This window comes from Ipomoea triloba, chromosome 12, assembly GCF_003576645.1.
Source record: "Ipomoea triloba cultivar NCNSP0323 chromosome 12, ASM357664v1".
Lineage (NCBI taxonomy): Eukaryota > Viridiplantae > Streptophyta > Magnoliopsida > Solanales > Convolvulaceae > Ipomoea > Ipomoea triloba.
This window is the reverse complement of record NC_044927.1, coordinates 26,818,814-26,840,983: the sequence shown is the minus strand read 5'-3', so window position 1 is coordinate 26,840,983 and position 22,170 is coordinate 26,818,814. Positions and strand designations below refer to the sequence as shown.

The following is a 22,170-nucleotide window of genomic DNA, read 5'->3' as shown; positions in this document are numbered from 1 at the left end:
TATATATATATATATATATATATATATATATATATATATATATATATATATATATATATAATTATCAGTTTGCATGGACCACATCATCCTAGGTATAGATATTTGCCAGAGGCCGGTATGGATATAGTTTTGGATTCATTTTTAAAAGGGAATATTTTGAGAAGGGCTTATTTGAAAAATGATGTTTATAGCTTCCAATAATTTGATGTGAAAAGTCCTTATATGTTGTTAATGGTTGGGTGATTATCTACTTTTGGTAATAAATAAGCTTCAAAAACCAAGCTTGGTTTGTGATACACTTAATAAAAATAAATATATTTAACAATTGTTTTGCTTAATTTTTTTTTTTAAAAACAATTGTTTTGCTTATGATTTACTATTTTTTTAAAAAGATGAATGAAGAATTTGAAACAAAAATTTTAAATTTATGTTATTTTTAATGCCACTGACTCTATTAGAATGCAGTATCTGTACACAACTAGTTTCTCAACCTATTGAAGCATAAGAATCAGTATTGAATCAGTGTTTCTCAACCTATTGAAGCATAAGAATCAGTATTGAATCAGAATTGCCTCTATTGAGGCTCAAACCCACCACCTCTCGTATAAAGGGAAGGATTTGATGCCACTAGACCACAAGATCTTTGGCTTAAATTTATGTTGTTAAACGTGTTAATTGTTAATTAATGTTAGGTTTTGAACTGTGGTCAAACACTTATTAAGAAGATCAATGTGAAATTAAAGAAACTTCTTTCCCAAATTGTATTCATTGTTACAATAATGAGATAACTCGAACCCCTTTCGATGTTTTCGTATAATAGTATGCAAATCACATCAAAAAAAAGTTATACTAATAAAATTTTGTACGACAAACTTAACTGAAAATGGTGTTAAAAATAATCAAATACTTACAAATTAAAAATTATGCTATGCTCCATCTTCGTGACCATTTTATCATTGTGATACAAGATAGAATCACTTATCCCAGACGCCTCTACACTCCGACCTGATGAGACTAGATCTTTTGTCTCTTATGACAAATTTTATACGACACACTCAATCGAAATGGTGTATCAAACACTTACACAAATTATGCTATACTCCATTTCCGGGACCATTTTATCCTATTTGTACTAATATGTGGCAATTGTCCTTTTCCTTCAACCAATAGGAATAGTGTATTAAATTGTAGCTTGCCTCCTCTGCACCGCTGCCTTTGTAAGCTGTATTCCTATCTTTGTGCCGTTCTACCGCTATATGCCACGAGGCAAACTTTACTGTGGAACATATATGGTTTATATAGGATTGTCAGTATCATTCTAATTATATTTAATTTTTATTTGATAATATTATTCTAATTTTTAATTTTATTTTTTACATCAACTAATTTCATTATAATAATATTAAAATATCATTTTAATTATACTACAGTTTATTTGGTCATCACAATTCACATACTGAATGTTCATAACTCAAATAGTGAACATTTAGTTGTGAACATTTAGTATGTAAATTGTATATTTTGAACCCGATTCATCTTTCAAGATTGACCCTTGTCCAAAACGCGCATATGGAATAATGGTGCCGTAAGTGGCACCGTTTTCTCAGCCAATGATTTTTTTTTTTTTGAATATAGATTTTAAAAATTTTGAATATTGAATTTTGCAACTGTGGATATATATTGAGTTATGTAATTTAGTATGTTGAGATTTAAAATTGTGAATATTCAGTTCTAAAATTATAGATATAGAGTTCAAAAATTTTGAATATAGAAGAACGAATTATGAAGACAAATAACAATGAAGGAAGCAATTTCTTTTTTAATTCAGACGGCGTCGTTTTGAATGCGGATCCATGGCATAACAGCTCTCGTAATGCAAAATGGATATAGTCCATGGTATAACAATTGAATCTTCCCTGTCCAAAAAGTTGGACTTAGACCAATCTTATTTATGGGCCCAAATGCTAATGGCCCAGAAAACGGTAATTACTAGTTACCGACTCGCATTCATGGAAAAATCGAAATGCTAAAATTTCTGGCAAACCACCAAGGGTAAATATTAACGCGCCAAACCAGGTGTCCCCAACCGCCAAAGTTCACACAAGCCACCCCTCACCACCGCCTAACGCCGCTATCACCTCCGGGAAAAGCCATTGCCGTCGCCGACGATGGGAAAGCAGAAGCAGCAAGTCATTTCCCGTTTTTTCGCGCCAAAATCAAACCCGCCGGACCCTTCTTCCACATCAACCTCACAACCACACGCCACTCATACAAATCCACCCACACCGCCCCCAAAAATCGCGGCCACCGTGAGTTTCTCTCCGGCCAAACGCCTCAGAACATCACAACTCTCGTCTCCTGAGTCTAAACCATCCAAAATCCCAAAATTATTATCTTCACCCCATAAACCCACCCAAAACCCTAACACTCACAGCTCAATTCCCCCACTATCCAACCTTTCTCTTCACCAACGATTCCTGAAGAAGCTTCTGGAACCTTCCCAAGAGCTAGTGGAACCTCCGAAAGCAACTCAGGTGTCCAGCTCCAAGTACACCCCGTTAGAGCAACAAGTAGTGGAGCTTAAGGCTAAGTACCCAGATGTTCTTCTGATGATTGAGGTTGGATACAAGTATAGATTCTTTGGTGTGGATGCAGAGAATGCTGCTAGAGTTCTGGGTATTTATGCTCATATGGATCACAATTTCTTGACTGCTAGCGTGCCAACTGTTCGCCTGAATGTCCATGTGAGGAGGCTTGTGAGTGCAGGGTACAAAGTGGGTGTGGTTAAACAGACTGAGAGTGCTGCTATTAAGGCTCATGGATCAAATAAATCAGGCCCGTTTTGTCGGGGATTATCGGCATTGTACACAAAAGCAACACTGGAAGCAGCAGAGGACTTGGGGGGTGGAGAAGAAGGGTGTGGGTCTTGTAACAACTATTTGGTTTGTGTTGTCGAGAAGGGGATTGAGAATGTGGATTGTGGGGTTGAGGGTGGATGTGATGTGAGAATTGGGGTTGTAGGAGTCGAAGTTTCCACAGGGGATGTTGTGTATGGGGAGTTTAATGATAATTTTATGAGGGCTGGGTTGGAAGCTATGATTTTGAACTTGTCTCCATCTGAATTGCTGCTTGGAAGGCCTTTGTCTAAACAGACAGAGAAGGTAGCTGTTAACTATATGCTAATCTTGTCTTATATTTAAACTAAAGTAATACTCAGTTTTATCAATGAACTATCACTTTATATCATTAAATATACTAGCATGAGGACAGCTGTGTCAATCTTTCACATTGGGTTTCTATTTACAGAGGACCTTGATGTTAAACTTATATTCAATTTTATCATTTCAAGAGAAAAATTAAAGACTTAAAGCAAGTCAGGATCGCTAAACTGTTACTCTATGTCAGTTACAGATTTAAGCTTCAATAAATTTTCACATAATTGATGCTTTGTTTTTTCTATTAAAAGTCTCATCTTACGTAAAGTAGAGGCAGGGGAAACACGGACAGACTGCAACTTTGAGTTATACTAATTCTCAGCTTTTTGTTCCAGGGGTCATCTTTATTGATTATTTTTTTTAATGTAATAAATGGAATCTTATTTTTTTTTTCAGTTTTTATTAGCATATGCTGGACCAACCTCAAATGTTAGGGTGGAAGATGCCTCACCAGATTGCTTCAGGGATGGTGGTGCCCGTGCTGAGGTATTGTCTCTTTATGAGAAGATGAACGAAAACAGCTCTTTAGATGTCACTGAAGATGCTGCAGTGAAAACACAAGGCACTAATCAATTCACAGTTCAGGTAGGCATGGAACCATCTGTACTTGAAAAACAGTCAATCAGTGTATATAATGGCTAACAGAAGTTAAAATACATAAATTGTCACAGTTAGTATCTCTTTCTTGTGCTTTCTTTGTATGTGTATGTCTGTGTGTGTTTTCTTCTTCTTTGTAGGTCTGTTGGTGGCCTGGTGGGTTCATACTTGCTCCATCATGCCAAACTCATAATTTCTTTATAATATATTTTTTAGGGAATTATGGACATGCCTGATTTGGCTATCTTATCATTAGCCTTGACTATTCATCATCTTAAACAATTTGGATTGGATAGAATTCTATGCCTGGGAGCTTCATTTCGAACTTTCGCCAGCAAAATGGAGACGACACTTTCAGCCAATGCACTTCAACAGTTGGAGGTGAGTGCGTCTGAAAATAATCAGATGAATTCATTTGTTTCAAATTCCATGTTCTGTATCCCAATTGGGGTTTTCACTTGATTTTAATGTGTTGTTTCTTGAAGATGGAGCTCAAAATAAGTGGGGTGGGATGTGTGTGTTAGTGAAAGAGATTTAGGTGACTTGTACATACTAAAGTAAAGATATTTTGAGAGAATGAACAGAAATGTTGCTTGAGTTATCAACTCAAAGTAATATTGTTGAGGCTAGTTATGCTAGTTCTAAATCTGCATATTTTTAATTTTATTTCTTTCCTCTCTCGAATTGCTAATGCACTCCCTCCATAAGCTATTGGGTAACTTCCAGAATTCTACACATGTTGCCTTCCCTTTTTATAATGTTATTTGTTTCTCATAGATTCTGAAGAATAATTCTGATGGATCAGAATCTGGCTCCTTGCTGCAGTGTATGAATCATACACTTACTACATTTGGTTCAAGGCTTCTCAGATATTGGGTATGGATGTGTATTTGCTCCTAATGTATTGAGTTTATCATTTATGTACAGTTAATAGATACATGATTGGTTTCTTCTGCTGCAGGTGACCCATCCTTTATGTGATAGAAGCATGATAAATGCTCGCCTCGATGCAGTTTCTGAGATTGCAGACTCTATTAAATCTTCTAAACCTTCTCATAATTTTGACTTAGATGAGGATGGTATTGGTGTAACCGTTGTTCAGCCAGAGATTCACCATTTAATTACTTCAGTTTTATCCACTTTAGGGAGATTGCCTGACATTCAACGAGGGATAACAAGAATCTTTCATCGAACAGCTACGGCATCTGAGGTGATAATTGGAGTTCTTTTTAGCATAGCTAGTCTCTAATGTATAAGCTTTCTGTTCTTTCCAATGTTGGAGTTTTTGAATAGAATGGCAGGCATTGATTCATTATTTAGATTGACCCGTCATCAATGAATTTTGTATCCTGGTTGCGATGTTTAACTGTCAAGCATTGCTCTGCTAACATCTGATCATGCTATACTACAGTTTATTGCAGTTATTCAAGCTATATTGGTTGCTGGTAAACAACTTCAGCAACTTCACGTGGAAGAAGAGGAAAACAATAGCTTGGGTAGAGGTACCGTGCACTCTTCATTGTTACGGAAGTTGATAGCAGCTGCCTCCTCATCCAGTGTCATGAATACAGCTGCGAAGCTTTTGTCTACTTTAAACAAGGAAGCTGCTGATCAGCGGGATCTTCACAATCTATTTATCATTTCTGATGGGAAATTCCCAGAGGTTTAAACAAAGAGTTCCGTCTTAGTGCCCAGCTTTAGATTGTATATGCCTTGCTTATAAATTTCTCACCCTACTTCAATAATTTATTTGTTTACTAGGTAGCTGAAGCTCAAAGAAGCGTTCAATTGGCAAATGAGAAGTTAGATTCCTTGATTGGTGTATTTCGGAAACAGCTTCAAATTCGCAATTTGGAATACTTGACTGTATCTGGGGTGACACATTTGATAGAGGTACGTGAGTCGACATAGTTTTCAGGAGATCTAATAGCACTAATTTTTAGTTTCTAACTTAATCTAGTTTCAACTCCAGTTGCCTCTCAATGTTAAGGTGCCCCTTAATTGGATGAAGGTGAACAGTACTAAGAAAACAATACGATATCATCCGCCAGAAGTATTAACTGTCTTAGACCAATTATCATTGGCCAAGGAGGAGCTGTCTGTCGTGTGCCGAGCTGCATGGGATGACTTTTTAAAAGCATTTGGCGAATGCTATGCCGAATTTCAAGCTATCGTTCAAGCTTTAGCTTCACTGGACTGTCTAAATGCACTTGCTATTCTTTCAAGAAATAAGGTTAGTTGTGTTTTTCAACTTAAGGCCTCGATGCATGTAGCTGATCCGTATGATTTCCTTTCGATTTTCTGTAGAATTATACACGTCCAATTTTTGTTAGCGATGATGAACCCGTACAGATGCATATCTCCTCTGGTCGCCATCCGGTATGTGAAAAATGCTTTGTGTGTCTCTTTTCAAGTTTCTCCCTTTTGATAAGGCATTTAGGTTAGTGTATTGGATCCTAATGTCATTGCTTATATGTGTCTTCTATATTGCGAATTCTAACCAGGTTATGGAAACTTTATTACAAGATAATTTTGTCCCGAATGATACCAAATTGCACGTAGAAAGTGAGTACTGTCAAATTATAACCGGACCAAATATGGGTGGAAAGAGTTGCTATATCCGCCAGGTTGCTCTAATTGCTATCATGGCTCAGGTGAGACAACATTTGATGGTCATTTTGAAATGTTTTGATAAATTTCCTTTGTGACTGAGCTATTACAGTCGTGATTTTATAAGAAAACTAAATATAAAATAAATTTGCTAGTTTTTGCTCGTTGATTATCAGAGCACAATAATTGAAAGGGGAGAGGGAGGGAGTTGCTATTCTTTGGACTGGAAATGTGCAATTAAATGCTGTATTATGAACTGTTTCTAGATTGGTTCCTATGTACCAGCATCGTCGGCAAAACTTCACGTGTTAGACGGCATCTACACTCGCATGGGCGCATCGGATAGTATTCAGCAAGGAAGAAGTACTTTCTTAGAAGAGCTAAGCGAGACTTCTCACATTCTGAAGAATTGCACAGCCAACTCGTTGGTTATAATCGATGAGCTTGGGAGAGGCACGAGCACACACGATGGTGTTGCAATTGCATATGCTACATTGCAATATCTTCTAGATCGTAAGAAATGCCTGGTTCTCTTTGTCACCCACTACCCCAAGATACTCGATATCAAGAATGAATTTCCGAGCAGCGTTGGATCATACCGTGTTTCTTACTTGACATCACAAGGAGATTCGGATACTGGATTGAAGTCAAATGAGAAACTGGATAACGTGAATAATGATGAAGACATCACTTACCTTTACAAACTCGTGCCTGGTATCTCAGAGAGAAGCTTCGGTTTCAAGGTTGCTCAGCTTGCACAGGTTTGTGTTTGTAATATGTTCATTCTCGTCTCAGTTATTCTTCTTCTGCCTTGACATTAGTTACTGTCATGGATTCCATTCATTCATTCAAGCTGTTCTTATTTCTGCCAAATTACGCTTGATCCCAGCTGCCAACTTCATGCATCCAACGAGCCATTTTCATGGCTGGAAGATTCGAAACAGCAGTACGTAACAGAGAGCAGAGATGGCTACTGCAAGATTGTAGGAAAGAGATGATGCAAAATGACCACAAGGATCATGAAGCAGTAGAAAGAGTCCCGTCACCAGATCGCCAGGACGTGGGGACCATTGAAGAGAAGGAATTTGCCAATTCCTGGAAGGATTTTATTGTATCAATAAGCTCAACACTGGTTGAAGAACCTGATAGTGGGAGGAGGCTCCAATTTCTGATGCAGGCTAAAAGCCTTGCTGTTGAGTTGATAAAGACCTATGGAGCATAAAGTAACCTCTTTTTTTGCCCCTTAACAATGTAGACCACTTCCGAACAAGGGAAATTGATGATGAATGGGTATAAATTTTGATTATTTTGTCTCAAGTATGAAATTGAGAATATATCTGTAAAGAATAACATTAGAGATGAAATCACAGTTAAAATCCCTTATATTCTTCAATGTGCTTGGAACAGTGGGTTCAAGATTTTCAATAAAAAGAGTGTAAAATCACAAATGTTGTAAACACTGGCTTTATTACCAGCTTCCACACAGTACAAGGAAGGCAGGCTAGTAGTCTACATATTGAATCCAACACAGTTTTCTTGATGCAGCATAAATCATCAAAGATATGCAGAACCTAAAAAATGAAAATACAATAGGCTATCTGTCTGACAAATTAGTATTCTTTTGTCCCAAAATTCTTGCACCAGAGCTGAGAGGGAATAGGCCTGACTGGATTATGTGGCCTTTGCTGCAAAACAAAATAAGGCGTTATTCCTCAATGCAAAATTGAATACTGCACATAACAGCTCTATAACCTTCGAAGCAGGTTACATCGCTCAAATCTAATTGATCTTCATTTAAGCAGATTTTCATAGTAATGGGAAATATAAGCAAAGCTAAGGAATGGAGAAGTACAGCAAACAAACACCAATGAGACATTGGGTGTTAAATGACAAAAGAGAAATAGCTAACAGCAAGCATAACTTGTTGATCATATGTGGTGGTGGTATTGAATTCCAAATGCTAACGCAACAAAACTCAGTTCCTAGAAAGTAGTTAAGAACACTTTACATTGGACACCTGGACAGCAATATAAAACCAATTCAACATTTCAACATATGATCTTATTATGACCAGAATGAAAGAAAAGGTGAGCTGTAATAGTTCCATGTCTGTTCGACAGAGAACGAAGAAAGTGTCTACTGGACTGGATAATGCAGAAGTAGAGGGACTGAGGTGGATAATCTTGAGTACATATAGCACATGGATATTTGGACAGAATTTTACATGACAATTCAACAGACCAGTGTTAAAGTAGTTAGAAACTTAGAATTAGATGCAATTTCACAGAATAGGGACCCAAATGTAATGGTTTTATCACGATCTATAAAGTAAAAAAAAAAAAAAAAGATAGCGCGCCACAGACGGAAGACTGAAGTGAGTCTAGACTATGCTCCATGATTAAGGATCATAACAAATACATGTTTTTTTTTATCATCCTAGGGTAAATAGAGTAGCATCTTTCTTATACTAACTGATTCTCACCACTGTCTGGCGAACATTCAAGTTTACACCACAATTCAACAGACCAGTGTCAAAGTAGTTAGAATTGGTGACTTGATTAGGGGTGGACTTCATACAATTTCACAGAATAGGGACCCAAATGTAATGGGTTTATCAAGTTCTATAAAGTTCAAAAAAGATAGCACGCCACAGACTGAAAGACTGAAACGAGTCTTGACTATGCTCCATGATTAAGGATCATAACAAATACAAGAACATGTTTTTATAATCATATTGCAAATAGAGTAGCATCTTTCTTATACTAACTAATTCTCACCACTGTCTGGCGAACATTGAGGTCACAACTATAGCAGTATACCACAATGACAGTCTCACCAATAGTCAATTTCAACCCCTCTACTCTCAGCATTATAATTGTACAACTTCCTGAATCCTGACTATCCGAGACTCGAGCAACATATGCACTTAGCATTGCACCTATTGTTAACTATATTAACTTTTGAATAGCGCAAATGTGCATTGTAATCCATAGTTCACAAATAAATGATAAGAACAAAGTCGGATCCACCGATCCAGCATTCCAGGGTATACATTTCCAGAGAGATCGTTTAATGATCGCATATAAATAGAGGAGGAAAAAAAAGATCTAAATTAGGAAACACCGTAACTTGAACAGCATCAAAGCAAGTCATGTTAAATTTAGGTCTTCAATATAAATTTATAAGCAGAATGGAAAACAGACTAAACGAATTAAGCATATCCAGATGGATTGGGGACGGAGAATCGGAGACACTGACCTCGAGCTCGGCGGATTTCATGGCGATTGGAATGCAAATGAGGACGATGCCGGCCATGGCGATGGCAGTGTTGCGTTTCCAGTACCTGGGCCTGCAGTTAGGGCCACCGGTCATGGTCCAGACCTTCTCCCGGAAGTCGCCGCCGTGATCTCCTCCTCCGGCCATGGTTTACACTCTTCTTCAGCCGCTAAGAACGATCGAAATCGACTCTACTTGCTCTTTCTTCGTTTAGTTTTAGTTATTACTGTTTGTTTAACACCTTCGGCTACCTGCGAGATAGATTTCTATGCTGTATTTTTTTTTTCTTAATTAAAATTTAAATCACAAATAGTGAATTTGGAAAAAAAAAAAATATTTTTAGTCTCTTAGTTGTTTAGTCTCTAATTTTTTAACGTTGTAATATATACACTTAACTCCTTAAGAGAGTTGCAATTTTAATTCTTGGAGCAATACAATTATTAAGCCCTATTAAAATATTAATCCACATGTTTCATTATACCTATTATATAAGGTACCAAACTTTACCAAAATAATCTTGAGTCCTGTGGACCTGTCCCCACCCCTTGAGCACCCGCCTGTGGACCTGTCCCCACCCCTTGAGCACCCATCGTTATACTATGGACCATGGTCCACAATGTATATGTATTGTGAACCATAGTCATGGATGATACTGTAGTTGTGTTAAACTGATACTGTAGTTGTGTTAAACTGATACTGTAGTTGTGTTGAACTGATACTGCAGTTGTGTTGAAAGGGAATTGCAGTTGCGCAGAACAGAGGCCGTTTCATCGGTCTGGAACTGCAGTTATGTTGAACTGATACTACAGTTGTGTTGAACCGATACTGTAGTTGTGTTGAACGGATGAACGGCCTCTGTTCCACGCAACTGCAATGCCGTTTCAACACAACTACCGTATCAGTTCAACACAACTGCAATATCAATCATTACCATGGTCCACAATATAATTTGTGTTTGAGCACAAAGGAGCACAACCCAATTTGAGGAGCGCAACTTCAATAGTCTGATCATATTAAAACTTAATAATACACATTGCGCACAAATAATTTCCGCATAGTTCTGCAACTATGCAAAGCTACTCACAATTACTTCATCTAAATATTATTTACTGAACCAATGAGATAAACTCGTATAGACAATTGTACACAATTACTTAATACTATTTGTGGCTGTATGATACATTTATATTATAATACGAATAAAATAATTAAGGATTAAAAAAACCATTTACAATGTATCGTGTGACATAGGATTTTGATTTTAAGCATAAAAACAATTACACCAAATAGCTGTAATGTTACTCCGTACGATTTTCCTATTCAATTCACACAATTTCTCTGCGCTCTGAGGTGGGCAGTCTCACCTAATTTAAGAAACCCAATCTTCGCCTTTTTTGACTCTTTGATACTATCGACTATCCGAACATTTTTCTTCTTCCCCTCTTTCAATCTTTCAATCTTTCAATCTCTCTTCTCTTCTCCGACCATGGCCCTAGAACTTTGGGAGACACTGAAAGCCGCAATCACAACGTACACGGGTTTATCTCCGGCGACTTTCTTCACGGTTGCTGCTCTGGTTCTTGCAATCTACTATGTGGCTTCTGGGTTGTTTGGATCATCGGACCAAGGCAACTATGGAAGGCCCAGGGAGGTGGAGGAGCACGTGGAGCCCCTGCCGCCGCCGGTTCAGCTCGGCGAGATCACCGAGGAGGAGCTGAAGCAGTACGATGGCTCTGATCCCAAGAAGCCTTTGCTTATGGCTATCAAGAGTCAGATCTATGATGTTTCGCAAAGCAGGCAACTTTTCTTTTCCTCAATCGTATATTTTTTTGTAGTTTAGGTTCTGATTTTGGTGACTGACTTTTTCTGTTCTTTTGAAGAAAGGTTCGATTTTTTTATTTTATTTTTATTTTTTTGTTATCTTTGTTACAAGTATTTGATAGCTGTTGCTGTTTGATTTTTTTTCATTTTGGAATTGTATGGTTTTGGGCATCGAATTTCAATTTGCAAAGTTGAGTATTTGTGGAAAAAAATTGGAACTTTTAGGTTAACTTTGGGTGATTTCGAGAGGGAATATCACTTTTTCCACTCATAACCTGCTTAGCATTACATTTTTCTCTGGGAAAAGCATAAACTTTGTTGAGCTACTTGGGAGTTTTCAGCTAAAGTTTCTCAAGAGTCTAATGCAAAGGTGAAAGGATAGGCCCCATTTGCTAAATGGCTATTAGCCAATAGTTGTTAGAAGGTATAACTAGATGATAACATTTTCTGATTGTAGAAAGATGTTTGGTAAATTAGAACTCATAGGTGTTTGGTATAATTTCCTTTATAAAAGCTAATTGAAAAAGTTGTTTTGAGCCGCTTTTTGAATTTTAGCATTTTGGAGTTACAAAAAGTTGATTAACCAAACACTTATATTGATTTTTTAACCAATTTGCTGCATTAACTAATGGATAACCTTGTTTATCTTGAGTTCATTGTTGTCTTGTCTTTATAATTGTTTCTTCCATATACTACTAGCTTGCAGTTTGTTCACCATCTGTACCATGGAATGGATGCGGCTTCTTTCACTATGTGGTTCAATGAAGAACTTGTGTTTGGCTGCTGGTCTATCATAGTCTCGTCTAAAATTGGGCTTAATTAGTCTCCTAAAAAGATGCCAGTCTTGTTCCTTGTAGCTAACCGCCTTTATTAACCTTGGCCTCGAGACAAATTCTAAGGCTTCATTGTTTCTCGCAATGGAAAATTCTATTCCGCTGTGGTTTATGCTTCGTAATAACTAATAATCTTGCTGTGAAAGTGATGTCTGTCATGCCTGGTGTTTAATAATCCGTGTTCTGCAATAGTTTTATGAGTTACTTTTGTCATCTTCAATGTCCTCAGACGAGTGTGTTAAGTTTCAAAATTTGAAACACTTCGATTTATTTGAATCACTGGCCCCCTTTCGTGAACAAGTGCTACTTGGAGCAGGTTCATATATATTCTTTTTGGCATTCTTGCAGAATGTTTTATGGACCCGGGGGACCTTATGCATTGTTTGCTGGAAAAGATGCTAGTAGAGCACTCGCTAAGATGTCCTTCGAGGAAAAAGACCTTACAGGCGACATCTCTGGCCTCGGTCCATTTGAGCTCGATGCCCTACGCGACTGGGAATACAAATTCATGAGCAAATATGTCAAGGTCGGGACCGTCAAGAGTTCAGTGACAGAAGGTGGCCCGGAGACGTCTAACGAAGATGGACCTTCACAGACAACTGTTAACCCAGCCGAGGATGGCCCATCAGAGAGCGCTAAGCCCACCGAACAAGCTCAATCAGAAAGCGTCCCAGCTGAAACCGGGGATGCATCTGGTGTCGACACTGAGAAAAAGGAGTAGATGTTGCCATAGTTCATCAAGCTTGCACTGAGGAAAACAGTTGATGGTTGAAGGGATGGTGAAGAGCAGCTTTGTTGTCTGTTTATTGTCTTGCTGAAATTTTAATTCCAGTATAGAATACATCTTAGGTAGCCCACTTGTCTGAGTATCTAAGTATTGAAATAATGAAGCATATATTTCATACATGCTATCTTTGCAATGGACATTTGCATATATAATGGAACTTACTTTTGTCTCCTCAAATCTTGATTTCACAAATTATTGATCAACATATAATTACCTATATAATTTGTTATAATTACCTACATAACATGGTCATTACATATACATAAACTGTTAACTACATTACATATACATAAATTGTTAACTACATGTACAGAAAAGGTTAACTGATACCATAAATTGTTAACTACATGTACAGAAAAGGTTAACTGATACAATAACATGTTAATCAACATCTTATGTGTCTACAATTCATATATTCTGCACTTAATCAACATCTTATGTGTCTACAATTCATATATTCTGCACTCATGTGTTTGTCGCTATCATGTTATGTACATGTACAATTACTGTTAATTGCAGAGCATAAATTGTTAACTACATGTACAGAAAAGGTTAACTGATACCATAAATTGTTAACTACATGTACAGAAAAGGTTAACTGATACAATAACATGTTAATCAACATCTTATGTGTCTACAATTCATATATTCTGCACTCATGTGTTTGTCGCTATCATGTTATGTACATGTACAATTACTGTTAATTGCAGAGCATAAATTGTTAACTACATGTACAGAAAAGGTTAACTGATACAATAACATGTTAATCAACATCTTATGTGTCTACAATTCATATATTCTGCACTCATGTGTTTGTCGCTATCATGTTATGTACATGTACAATTACTGTTAATTGCAGACACATATTTTGGACCATGGTTATAACAATTGATTAATACAATCACATATTTTGGACCATGGTTATAACAATTGATTAATACAATAAGTTTGGCTTAACTTTAAGCCTTTTAAAACTATTTAGGGCAAATTATGCTGTAGACCCAGGTCCACCTTGCAAGGTGGACCTGGGTCTACAGCATAATTTGCCCTAAATAGTTTTAAAAGGCTTAAAGCTACAGCATAATTTGCCCTAAATAGTTTTAAAAGGCTTAAAGTTAAGCCAAACTTATTGTATTAATCAATTGTTATAACCATGGTCCAAAATATGTGCGCAAGGTGGACCTGGGTCCAAAACTACGTCGATTTTATCTCTTTTTTTAAAAAAAAAATAAATAAATTAGTAAACATATTGCTAAATATAGAGTTGTCCAAAAATGTGTGAATGTAGAGGTTTCAAAGTGTGAATGTAGAGTATAGAAATCGTGAATGTAGATTTATGATTGTGTGAATGTAGAGTTGCCCAGAAATGTGTGAATGAGGAGGTTTCAAATTGTGAATATGGAGTATAGAAATCATGAATGTAGAATTATACATGTGTGAATCTGTAATAGAATTAAGAAATTCTAACAACTTGTAGCCCTGTAATGTGTGAATGGGGAGTTCTCAAGTTGTGAATATGAAGTATATGACCTGTGAATATAGAGTTTTGAATGTGTGAATGCATAACAGTGGTAGTATAGTTACTAAACATATAATCCTGTAATGTGTAAATATGGAGTTTACAAGTTGTGAATGTAGAGTATAGTGTATGTAAATGTAGGCCCAGGTCCACGGCATAACAACCCACTATTTAATGCGTAGGCCATTAGAATTATTTAAAAGGCTTTGTTGTAGGTTATAAATAAGTTTGAGGATGTTTAAAAACTACTCCGTATATGTTATAGGCTTCTCGATATATATATATATATATATATATATATATATATAGGTCAAGCTCTTACATATCAAGCTTTAAACATATAAGTGTATGCTAGCCTTTTTTACTAAACAAAGTAGGTCAAACTCAGTGCCTAGGTGGTAGCCTTTTATAGGATTCAACTTATTCTTACGATTTTATCCTTAATTTTGACTTGATAAAATTTTAAAGGAAAATACTTAGTACTCCTACATTTATCACTCACAAACTTTTCCGTTCTTGATGTAGTAAATTTTAATAGATTTTTTTTATTTCATATTTTAATCAATTAAAACTTGGCCTAGTAACAAATTTATAAATAATTGGGGTAGGTCACTCAACATTTTCCAATTTTTAATTTAATATAATAGTTTTACCTTTGTCAAAGAACCGGGTAAACCCGGCTCCATGATATTTATAACGAAGGATAATTCTCGAAGTGCCTTCTGCAGTTTTAGCCTTTTTTAGGGGGGATAAAAGGGAAGAGAAAAGAAAATCGCGAAGTGCTGCATTGCAGCATTGCGAATAAATCTGTATTTTCTTCGCGAAGGTATGAGTTCATTTTTTGCATTTCTCATTGGTCTCCTCTTCAGCACGATTTGAATCATTATCCCAAAACGTTTGGTTTTTCTTATTGAAATTGATAATTATTTCCTGTACTTACGGTGATTAAAAAGGTTCATATCAGATATTTATGTATATTTTGCTTAGTCTGAAGCAATGAATAATGTTTCTGGTGTTTCTGTGATTAACTGAAAGTAATGTCGTATGTTCAATGACGATTTTTCTGTTCGTAGATGTCTCATTTAGCAAAGCATATGATTATGCACTATGATTATGGATTGTGAATATGCGTAATCCACTTCAACTTACGGATTATTGGTTAGAATAATATTGTATAATCCATATTATCTTTGTCAAACTTGTAAGAGTAGATTAGTTGATCTATGATCCCAGTAATATGGTTGCATCCTCAAACGTTATTGGTTTTTGGCTGACATGTGTCTAGGGTAGTGTATTGCATCCTCAGATGTTATGGTTTTCTGCTTGATATTCAGCATTTCTTTTTAATTTCCAAGTGTTTTCGTTATAATGCTGTGGCCTTTGTACTTAACTTTAACAATGTTTAATTTGATAATTGTAATTCTATTTCATTGTTCCAGGGAAGTAGACAAATTTGCAAATTCTCAAAAGGATTACTGTTGGACTGTGAAAATGAAGTAATCCTTCTACCCTCCAATTGCAGTTTATTTGACTGGTTATTGTTACTTAATGTTTGGAAGTAGAAAATAAGCATTAACTAATGCTGAAAAACAGAAAGGTTAGCGAGTATTATTGAAGTCTATTGTTCTGTCACTGTTGATTGATGTGAAGTGATCTTCATCCAGAGGAATGAAATCACAGTGGGTATAACGTTTAACTGTTTGGACTCTTCTGGGCAAAGACTGAGACATGCATATGGGGTGTGTGTGTAAAACTACATCTTACTTGTTTCTATAAGTGTGTCCTTAATGGCAATAATTCTCTATTAAGATCTGTATGTCTACAATTGATTGCTGTTGATGTGATGTGCATAGTATCAGATGTGATGTGCATAGTATCAACGAAGGGGATGTCATTTTCTTAGTATCAGATGATTCTTGTCAGAGGATTATTATTCTAGTAATCTAGTTTCTCTCATGTTTGATGTTTTTTTACCCAATGAATCTATGTTAAAAGTTTTGTATTGTGCCAGGGATCATGTAAGTTGGGATGAGGCTAATCTTGGGGAAATTGAGGCAAATAAACCAGTAAGGCAGAGAATAAATGAACCAAAGACACCATATCACCGCATGATTGAAGATGATGGTATATTCAAAATTTCCTCCTTCCACTTTGCTTATTCTGCATTATATTTTGAAAACTTTCATATGCACACACACACACCCTCAATCGAAGTAAAGCATAGTATATAATAATTTTCCCACACAATTTGTACTACCACATACTTAATTGATACTCTGTAATACAAAGTTTGACAAATACATACAGTAATATAAGCAGCATAAAACTCCAACTGCTACCGACTCTAATATGTTCTAGTCTAAAGGTATCGAGGATCTATACTAATCAGTCAGGACTTATTGCATGACTCAGAAGTGTGCTGACTGTGTTTATTTATCAGCTAACCTTTTTTGACTCTAATATGTTCTAGTCTAAAATGTCTGCAAATTTGACCCATCTATTATTCTTTGACAAGCTAACCTTTTTTTTGGGTAATCCAGGAGAAGCATTGCTGAATTGATATATTCAATTGAGTGATTACATCTTTATGTGATATCTGGTGATGATAAACCTTGGATTTCAAATTGGTACCTTTTATTAAACTTTAGTTGGTGTTTGTGTCTCTTGACTGGAGAACAAGATATTTGGAAAAAATAGATAATGTTGTTTTGGTGACGTAATTTGGATCACCTTAAAAGTTGGTCTGTTACATTGATTGGTTGTTTGTTATCTATTTTGAATTTAATTTTTCTAATAAAGAGAGCTTCTCTTGATAGATTCCCACAGTGGGTACTATGAGAAAGGGTTCTTTGCAGTAACTGGAAATTGTGACATACTTTTGGTAATGTTGAATCATTAATTATTTTTTCTTCATCATTAATTGTGTTTTTTCGGAGTCCCCTCTTAATTTTGAAGACAAGAGAAGATTGAATCTCAAAGGAGGACTTTTTTTGTGGCTTTGAATTTAATGCTCTTCCCCATCAGTTAAGCTGATGTCAGTGATTTTAATAGGACCAACTTCTCCTGTATCAGTGAGCTTTGAGGATGTGATTGATGATGCAATGCATGCTGAAGCTATACGAAATGCATTGAATGATGTTGTACCTTCGAGTAAAAACACTTCACGGGGCACTGGGTGGACATCATCCGAGGATGAGGCAGATGCAATGGATGAAGATGGGGAAGGTCTTGTTCAATTCCTATTTTGTTCGATTAGCTTTTGTTTTGAATCTTTGATATTTCAACTAGGTTTATTATAGCATCCTGATGGACTTGTCCCTTTTCCTCTCACAACCCTACTAGATTTTGATTCAGAAAGTAGCAAGAGCTTCAGGGAACACAGGCGAGCCCACTATGATGAATATCTGCGGGTCAGAGAACTCCTTCGTGGTTGCCCCCTCATGGACAATGAATCTGATGAAGAGAATGGCGGCGTGAATAATGGACGTTGTGATTCATCGTTGTCCTCAACACTAGCTGCCAAGGATATGGAGATTGAGGAAGGCCGTCCAGATAATTCTAAACGGTCCCCTCCCAGAGTCAATGGAGCCTAGAGGCTGATTCCAAAGGTAGTCCACATCGCTGTTTCCATATCAGTTTCATTTTAATTCTATATCAACGCTGCTGTAGGAGTGTAGAACATTAGATCCTTGTTCTTAGAAGGAATAGTAAGTTTTGCTGGTATGTTATGTTGTAAATAGGCATTTTAGGATAATGTTTCTATAGTATCGATACTACAATTTCTTTCCTAAGGCTTATCCTATATTTCAATCTTAAACTTTAACCAAACTCACTCCGGACTTTTGACTTTATAGTTGCATTAATAGTCTGCTTATTAATTGTCTCAAATTGTTAGATTATGTCTCAAAGCAAGAATAAGTTGTGAGATCTATTTGAATGTGATATTGTGTATATTTATGTTTCAAGTTGTCGCCTTTTGCTCAATCAGAGAAGAGGGCGACCAAAATAGTCTCCTTCTGGTTTATGGTCGCCTTCTTTCGGAGCGGGAGCGGGCAGAAGGCAACCAAAATGGTCGTGTTCTGCAGGAGCACAAGGTGACCATTTATGGTCGGCTTCTAGTTTTTGTCGAAGAAGGTTCCAAAGTAGAAGGCGACCACATTTGGTATCCTTCTCGTTGGTTCGTCGGAGTTTGTTGGAAAGTTGCCAGAGTTGGTCGGAGGGTTGCTGGAATCCTACTCACTTGCTATTATAGGTCATTTATCGATTTTTGGGTATCAAATGCACCAAAATTGCTAGTTTATGAGTTTAATTAAAATTTTAAAAGTTTGACTTGGCTTAATTGACTTTTTGAGTAAAGGTTTGAGACTTATTTTGCCTTTTTTTCCGAATAATAATAATAATAATAAATCATAAAAATAGTATTTGTGACGTCAGTGAAGATGGGTTGCTTAATTTAGACCGCAGACTATGGATTATAGGTATATTGCAATAGCCCGAGAGAAACATTGACACCTGCAGCTGCAATGGCCTCATCAGAGTCAACAGTATTGGCTTCCGAGATATGCAACGAGATAAGCTCCGTCTTCTCCAAATCCACTTCAAAACCGGCGGCGCTCGATGTGATGGTGGAAGAAATAGCTGCCGCAGCCAGCAGAAAGAGCCGCATCTTCGTATACGGCGTGGGGCGTGAAGGCCTGATGCTGAAGGCTCTGTGCATGCGCCTCTTCCACTTAGGACTCTCCGCCCACTGCGTCTTCGACATGACCACTCCTCCCGCCGCCGCCTCCGACCTCTTGATCGCTTCCGCCGGCCCAGGCGGGTTCTCCACCGTCGATGCCATCTGCGGCGTTGCTAGATCCAGCGGCGCCCGCGTTCTGCTCCTCACGGCTCAGCCCCACTCGGGATCTTCATTGGAATTCGCCAGCGCCGTTGCTTATATTCCGGCTCAAACTATGGCCGATGATCAAAGAGAGGAAAGCAGGGCGTTGTTGCCCATGGGAAGCTTGTACGAAGCGGCGATGTTTGTACTGTTTGAGATGGTGGTTTATAAATTGGGTCAGGTTTTGGGGCAGAGCCCTGAAGCCGTCCGCGCACGCCATACCAACCTAGAATAGAATAACCAATTCCCCACCACACCTACCAAGCGGGTGGAAATAGGTTAGACCTCTTGCAGGGCTCTCTGTCTTAGCCTAATTAAGATATAGTTAAGTCTAGCTTGTTTAGTTCTAAGTTTATAACTTAGAATAAGCCCATTAGCTATTTCCTTTTATTATTCATTCTCCAAAGTTCCATGTTTATTATCATCTAATATTTGTTTGGAGTAATGTTATATACATTTCCTTTACTTTTCCTACACCAAGTGTTTAATTGATTTGACTATTATCTAAAATCTTTTAATTATGAATCTTTAACATTTGGTAGGAATCAGTCTTAAATTTTCAAGTCAGCTATCACACCTAAAGAAGTATTCTATTCTATAATTCAGCAAGTGAATTAGTTAATAATCAAGAAAATAATTATTAAAAAGTATTATTAATTTAATAATGATAAATAAAAAGAAAGTATTATTAATCAAGAAAATGGTGATGGAGATGAGAAAGATTGTAGCATATATACCCTCGGGAGTGACACACGGGATCAAATATACATTGGGAAAAAAGAAAAAAAGAAAAAAGAAAAAAAAAAGCTGCCATTATTAATGGACTCTAAGTTCGTACCGCTCAACACATTACAAAATAAATCACCAAATGACCATTAAGAAATAGGGATGGGCTATGGCTGGTTTTAATTAATTAGTTTTGTCGTCGTCGGTCTTGAGAAGCATCAACGTTGTTTTCAGCATCCTTATCCTCTTTTCCATATTTTAGCTGTGGGACCACCTGTGAGAATAACATTTCCATCATCTATGTAAATATATTCATATCATCATCATCATCACTATTACTATTATATATTATCATAATTTTAATACTTAAATATAATGCAAGATCTTTTTGGGAAAATTACGGCGTCTTATTCCCTATATGCCTCTCACCAATCATCCCAATTCATAATGCATTTAATTTCTTGATATTTATTATTATTGTTATTATTATTATTTGTTTGATTGGTAAAATAGATGAGATATTATATTTGTTACTGCGAGTAAAAGGTTAAAACCTGATCTTGATTTGAGGTAAAGGATTTGGATGACGGTCTCCTTGATGCCTTGTCTGCATCAACTCTTTTCCTTAAAATATCTTGCAATCCTTGCATTTAACAACAAAATAAATGTCAAATATTGTTGCTTTTGCCTTTTCAAATTGTACTAAACACGTGTTATGGATAATATACCCAATAGTAATAAAACTTTACAGTTATTCAATATATATAAATCTATATATAGTATCCGATTCGTATACGGACTAAGAAGTATAGACTGTCTAAAATTGACAGACATAATGAATAACTGTAAATTGAGATTTGAAATTACTTCTACAATTTAGAAAAGAACATGCATAACTTACGATTAAATTTAACTCTAATGTCGATAAATGTATTGTTTTAAGAACAAAAATGCTATTTGTATGAAATTTGGTATAATACAGCATAATTGTCACCTTAATAATTATATATATGTATATGTGTGTATATATATTAGCTGCTTCTTTTTTTTTGAAAATCAAATATATTAGCTGCTTAGTTCTTAAAAAAACGTATAAAAATGATACAGTTTAATATTAAAAACACTTTTTAAAGGAAAAAAACAGTAATTAATAATTAAGTTAGGCATGCAATGCGAATGAATGAATGATGTGATGGTGATCCAAAGTTGATCTGACATGGAAATTACCTGTAGAAGAATGTCCCCTTCGCCTTCCATTTCCCGATCCGAGGTCGAGAGTTGACTCGGCACTGTCCGGCAAAACACGGTCGAGGCGCCGATCGTCGTCGTCGTCGTCGTCGTCGTCGTGTTTTCCGAACATGTTCCGAACGAACGAAGCCTCGAGCGAGTTCAGGAAATGTCCGTGCCTCTCGTTCGTCCAGTACGAGGTTCTCGAACTGCTAGTGCTGCCGTTACTCTGGTTCTGATCCATCACGACAACGGAAAATCACCGGAAAACCGTTCCGAGTATCGCCGGGAGAAACAAAATTACATAGTTAGGGATTCGGCGGTTGTCGAGTCCCGGAGAACTCGCGGGTTGTTAGTTTGCTTGTTCGCAGTAACTAATGATGACGAAATTTTATAGTGAGTTTAGATGGGTATAAAGTGTGAGAAAAAGAAAATATGGAGTATAACTTTAATTTCCCTTATTTAGATTGAAAAAAAATTAGAAAAAATGTGGAGAAATTAAGGAAAAAACAATTCACGTGATATCGAATTAAATATATTTATTTTTTATTTTGGAAGAAAATAATAACTCTCCTTTTTTGATATACTATACACTTGACATAAACTCCTCCTTTTCTAATTATGCGCATAATCTTCTTTTCTTGCCCTTTTTCCGTTTTCTCTCCGCGTTCAAATTTAAG

At 36.5% G+C, this 22,170-nt stretch overlaps 6 protein-coding genes across 9 annotated transcripts; 4 read left to right on the top strand and 2 right to left on the bottom strand.

Moving 5' to 3' along the window:
* Window positions 1-2,042: 2,042 nt before the first annotated feature.
* LOC115999756 (DNA mismatch repair protein MSH3) lies at window positions 2,043-7,810 on the top strand. The gene is made up of 12 exons (XM_031239659.1): window positions 2,043-3,161; window positions 3,612-3,800; window positions 4,029-4,193; window positions 4,590-4,688; window positions 4,774-5,022; window positions 5,224-5,475; window positions 5,574-5,705; window positions 5,785-6,045; window positions 6,120-6,191; window positions 6,317-6,466; window positions 6,689-7,183; window positions 7,312-7,810. Exons 1-12 carry the CDS (start codon window positions 2,169-2,171, stop codon window positions 7,642-7,644), a joined length of 3,390 nt encoding a protein of 1,129 aa, XP_031095519.1. The 5' UTR covers window positions 2,043-2,168; the 3' UTR covers window positions 7,645-7,810.
* A 7-nt stretch (window positions 7,811-7,817) lies between these two features.
* On the bottom strand, window positions 7,818-9,951 carry LOC115999757. Its single transcript, XM_031239660.1, has 2 exons — window positions 9,681-9,951; window positions 7,818-8,107 (listed from the first exon to the last, which is right to left on the bottom strand). Exons 1-2 carry the CDS (start codon window positions 9,843-9,845, stop codon window positions 8,033-8,035), a joined length of 240 nt encoding a protein of 79 aa, XP_031095520.1. The 5' UTR covers window positions 9,846-9,951; the 3' UTR covers window positions 7,818-8,032.
* Window positions 9,952-11,037: 1,086 nt separating this feature from the next.
* Window positions 11,038-13,316, top strand: LOC115999751 (membrane steroid-binding protein 1-like). Its single transcript, XM_031239652.1, has 2 exons — window positions 11,038-11,495; window positions 12,701-13,316. The coding sequence occupies exons 1-2, from the start codon at window positions 11,185-11,187 to the stop codon at window positions 13,071-13,073; spliced, it is 684 nt and encodes a 227-aa protein (XP_031095512.1). The 5' UTR covers window positions 11,038-11,184; the 3' UTR covers window positions 13,074-13,316.
* Window positions 13,317-15,397: 2,081 nt separating this feature from the next.
* Window positions 15,398-19,267, top strand: LOC115998288 (protein phosphatase inhibitor 2-like). Of its 4 annotated transcripts, XM_031237820.1 has the most exons (6): window positions 15,398-15,484; window positions 16,098-16,154; window positions 16,670-16,782; window positions 17,710-17,883; window positions 18,001-18,266; window positions 19,137-19,267. In XM_031237820.1, exons 2-5 carry the CDS (start codon window positions 16,150-16,152, stop codon window positions 18,249-18,251), a joined length of 543 nt encoding a protein of 180 aa, XP_031093680.1. In that variant the 5' UTR covers window positions 15,398-15,484; window positions 16,098-16,149; the 3' UTR covers window positions 18,252-18,266; window positions 19,137-19,267. The 4 variants fall into 4 exon arrangements, with proteins under 4 accessions (XP_031093680.1, XP_031093681.1, XP_031093679.1 ...); XM_031237821.1 differs by lacking the exon at window positions 19,137-19,267 and having other exon boundaries at window positions 17,731-17,883; window positions 18,001-18,490; XM_031237819.1 differs by lacking the exon at window positions 19,137-19,267 and having other exon boundaries at window positions 18,001-18,490.
* LOC115998287 (3-hexulose-6-phosphate isomerase) lies at window positions 19,159-20,011 on the top strand. Its single transcript, XM_031237818.1, has one exon. It carries the CDS (start codon window positions 19,182-19,184, stop codon window positions 19,770-19,772), a length of 591 nt encoding a protein of 196 aa, XP_031093678.1. The 5' UTR covers window positions 19,159-19,181; the 3' UTR covers window positions 19,773-20,011.
* A 233-nt stretch (window positions 20,012-20,244) lies between these two features.
* LOC116000311 (protein PIF-like) lies at window positions 20,245-21,893 on the bottom strand. Its single transcript, XM_031240381.1, has 3 exons — window positions 21,491-21,893; window positions 20,818-20,906; window positions 20,245-20,537 (listed from the first exon to the last, which is right to left on the bottom strand). The coding sequence occupies exons 1-3, from the start codon at window positions 21,732-21,734 to the stop codon at window positions 20,451-20,453; spliced, it is 420 nt and encodes a 139-aa protein (XP_031096241.1). The 5' UTR covers window positions 21,735-21,893; the 3' UTR covers window positions 20,245-20,450.
* Window positions 21,894-22,170: the final 277 nt, after the last annotated feature.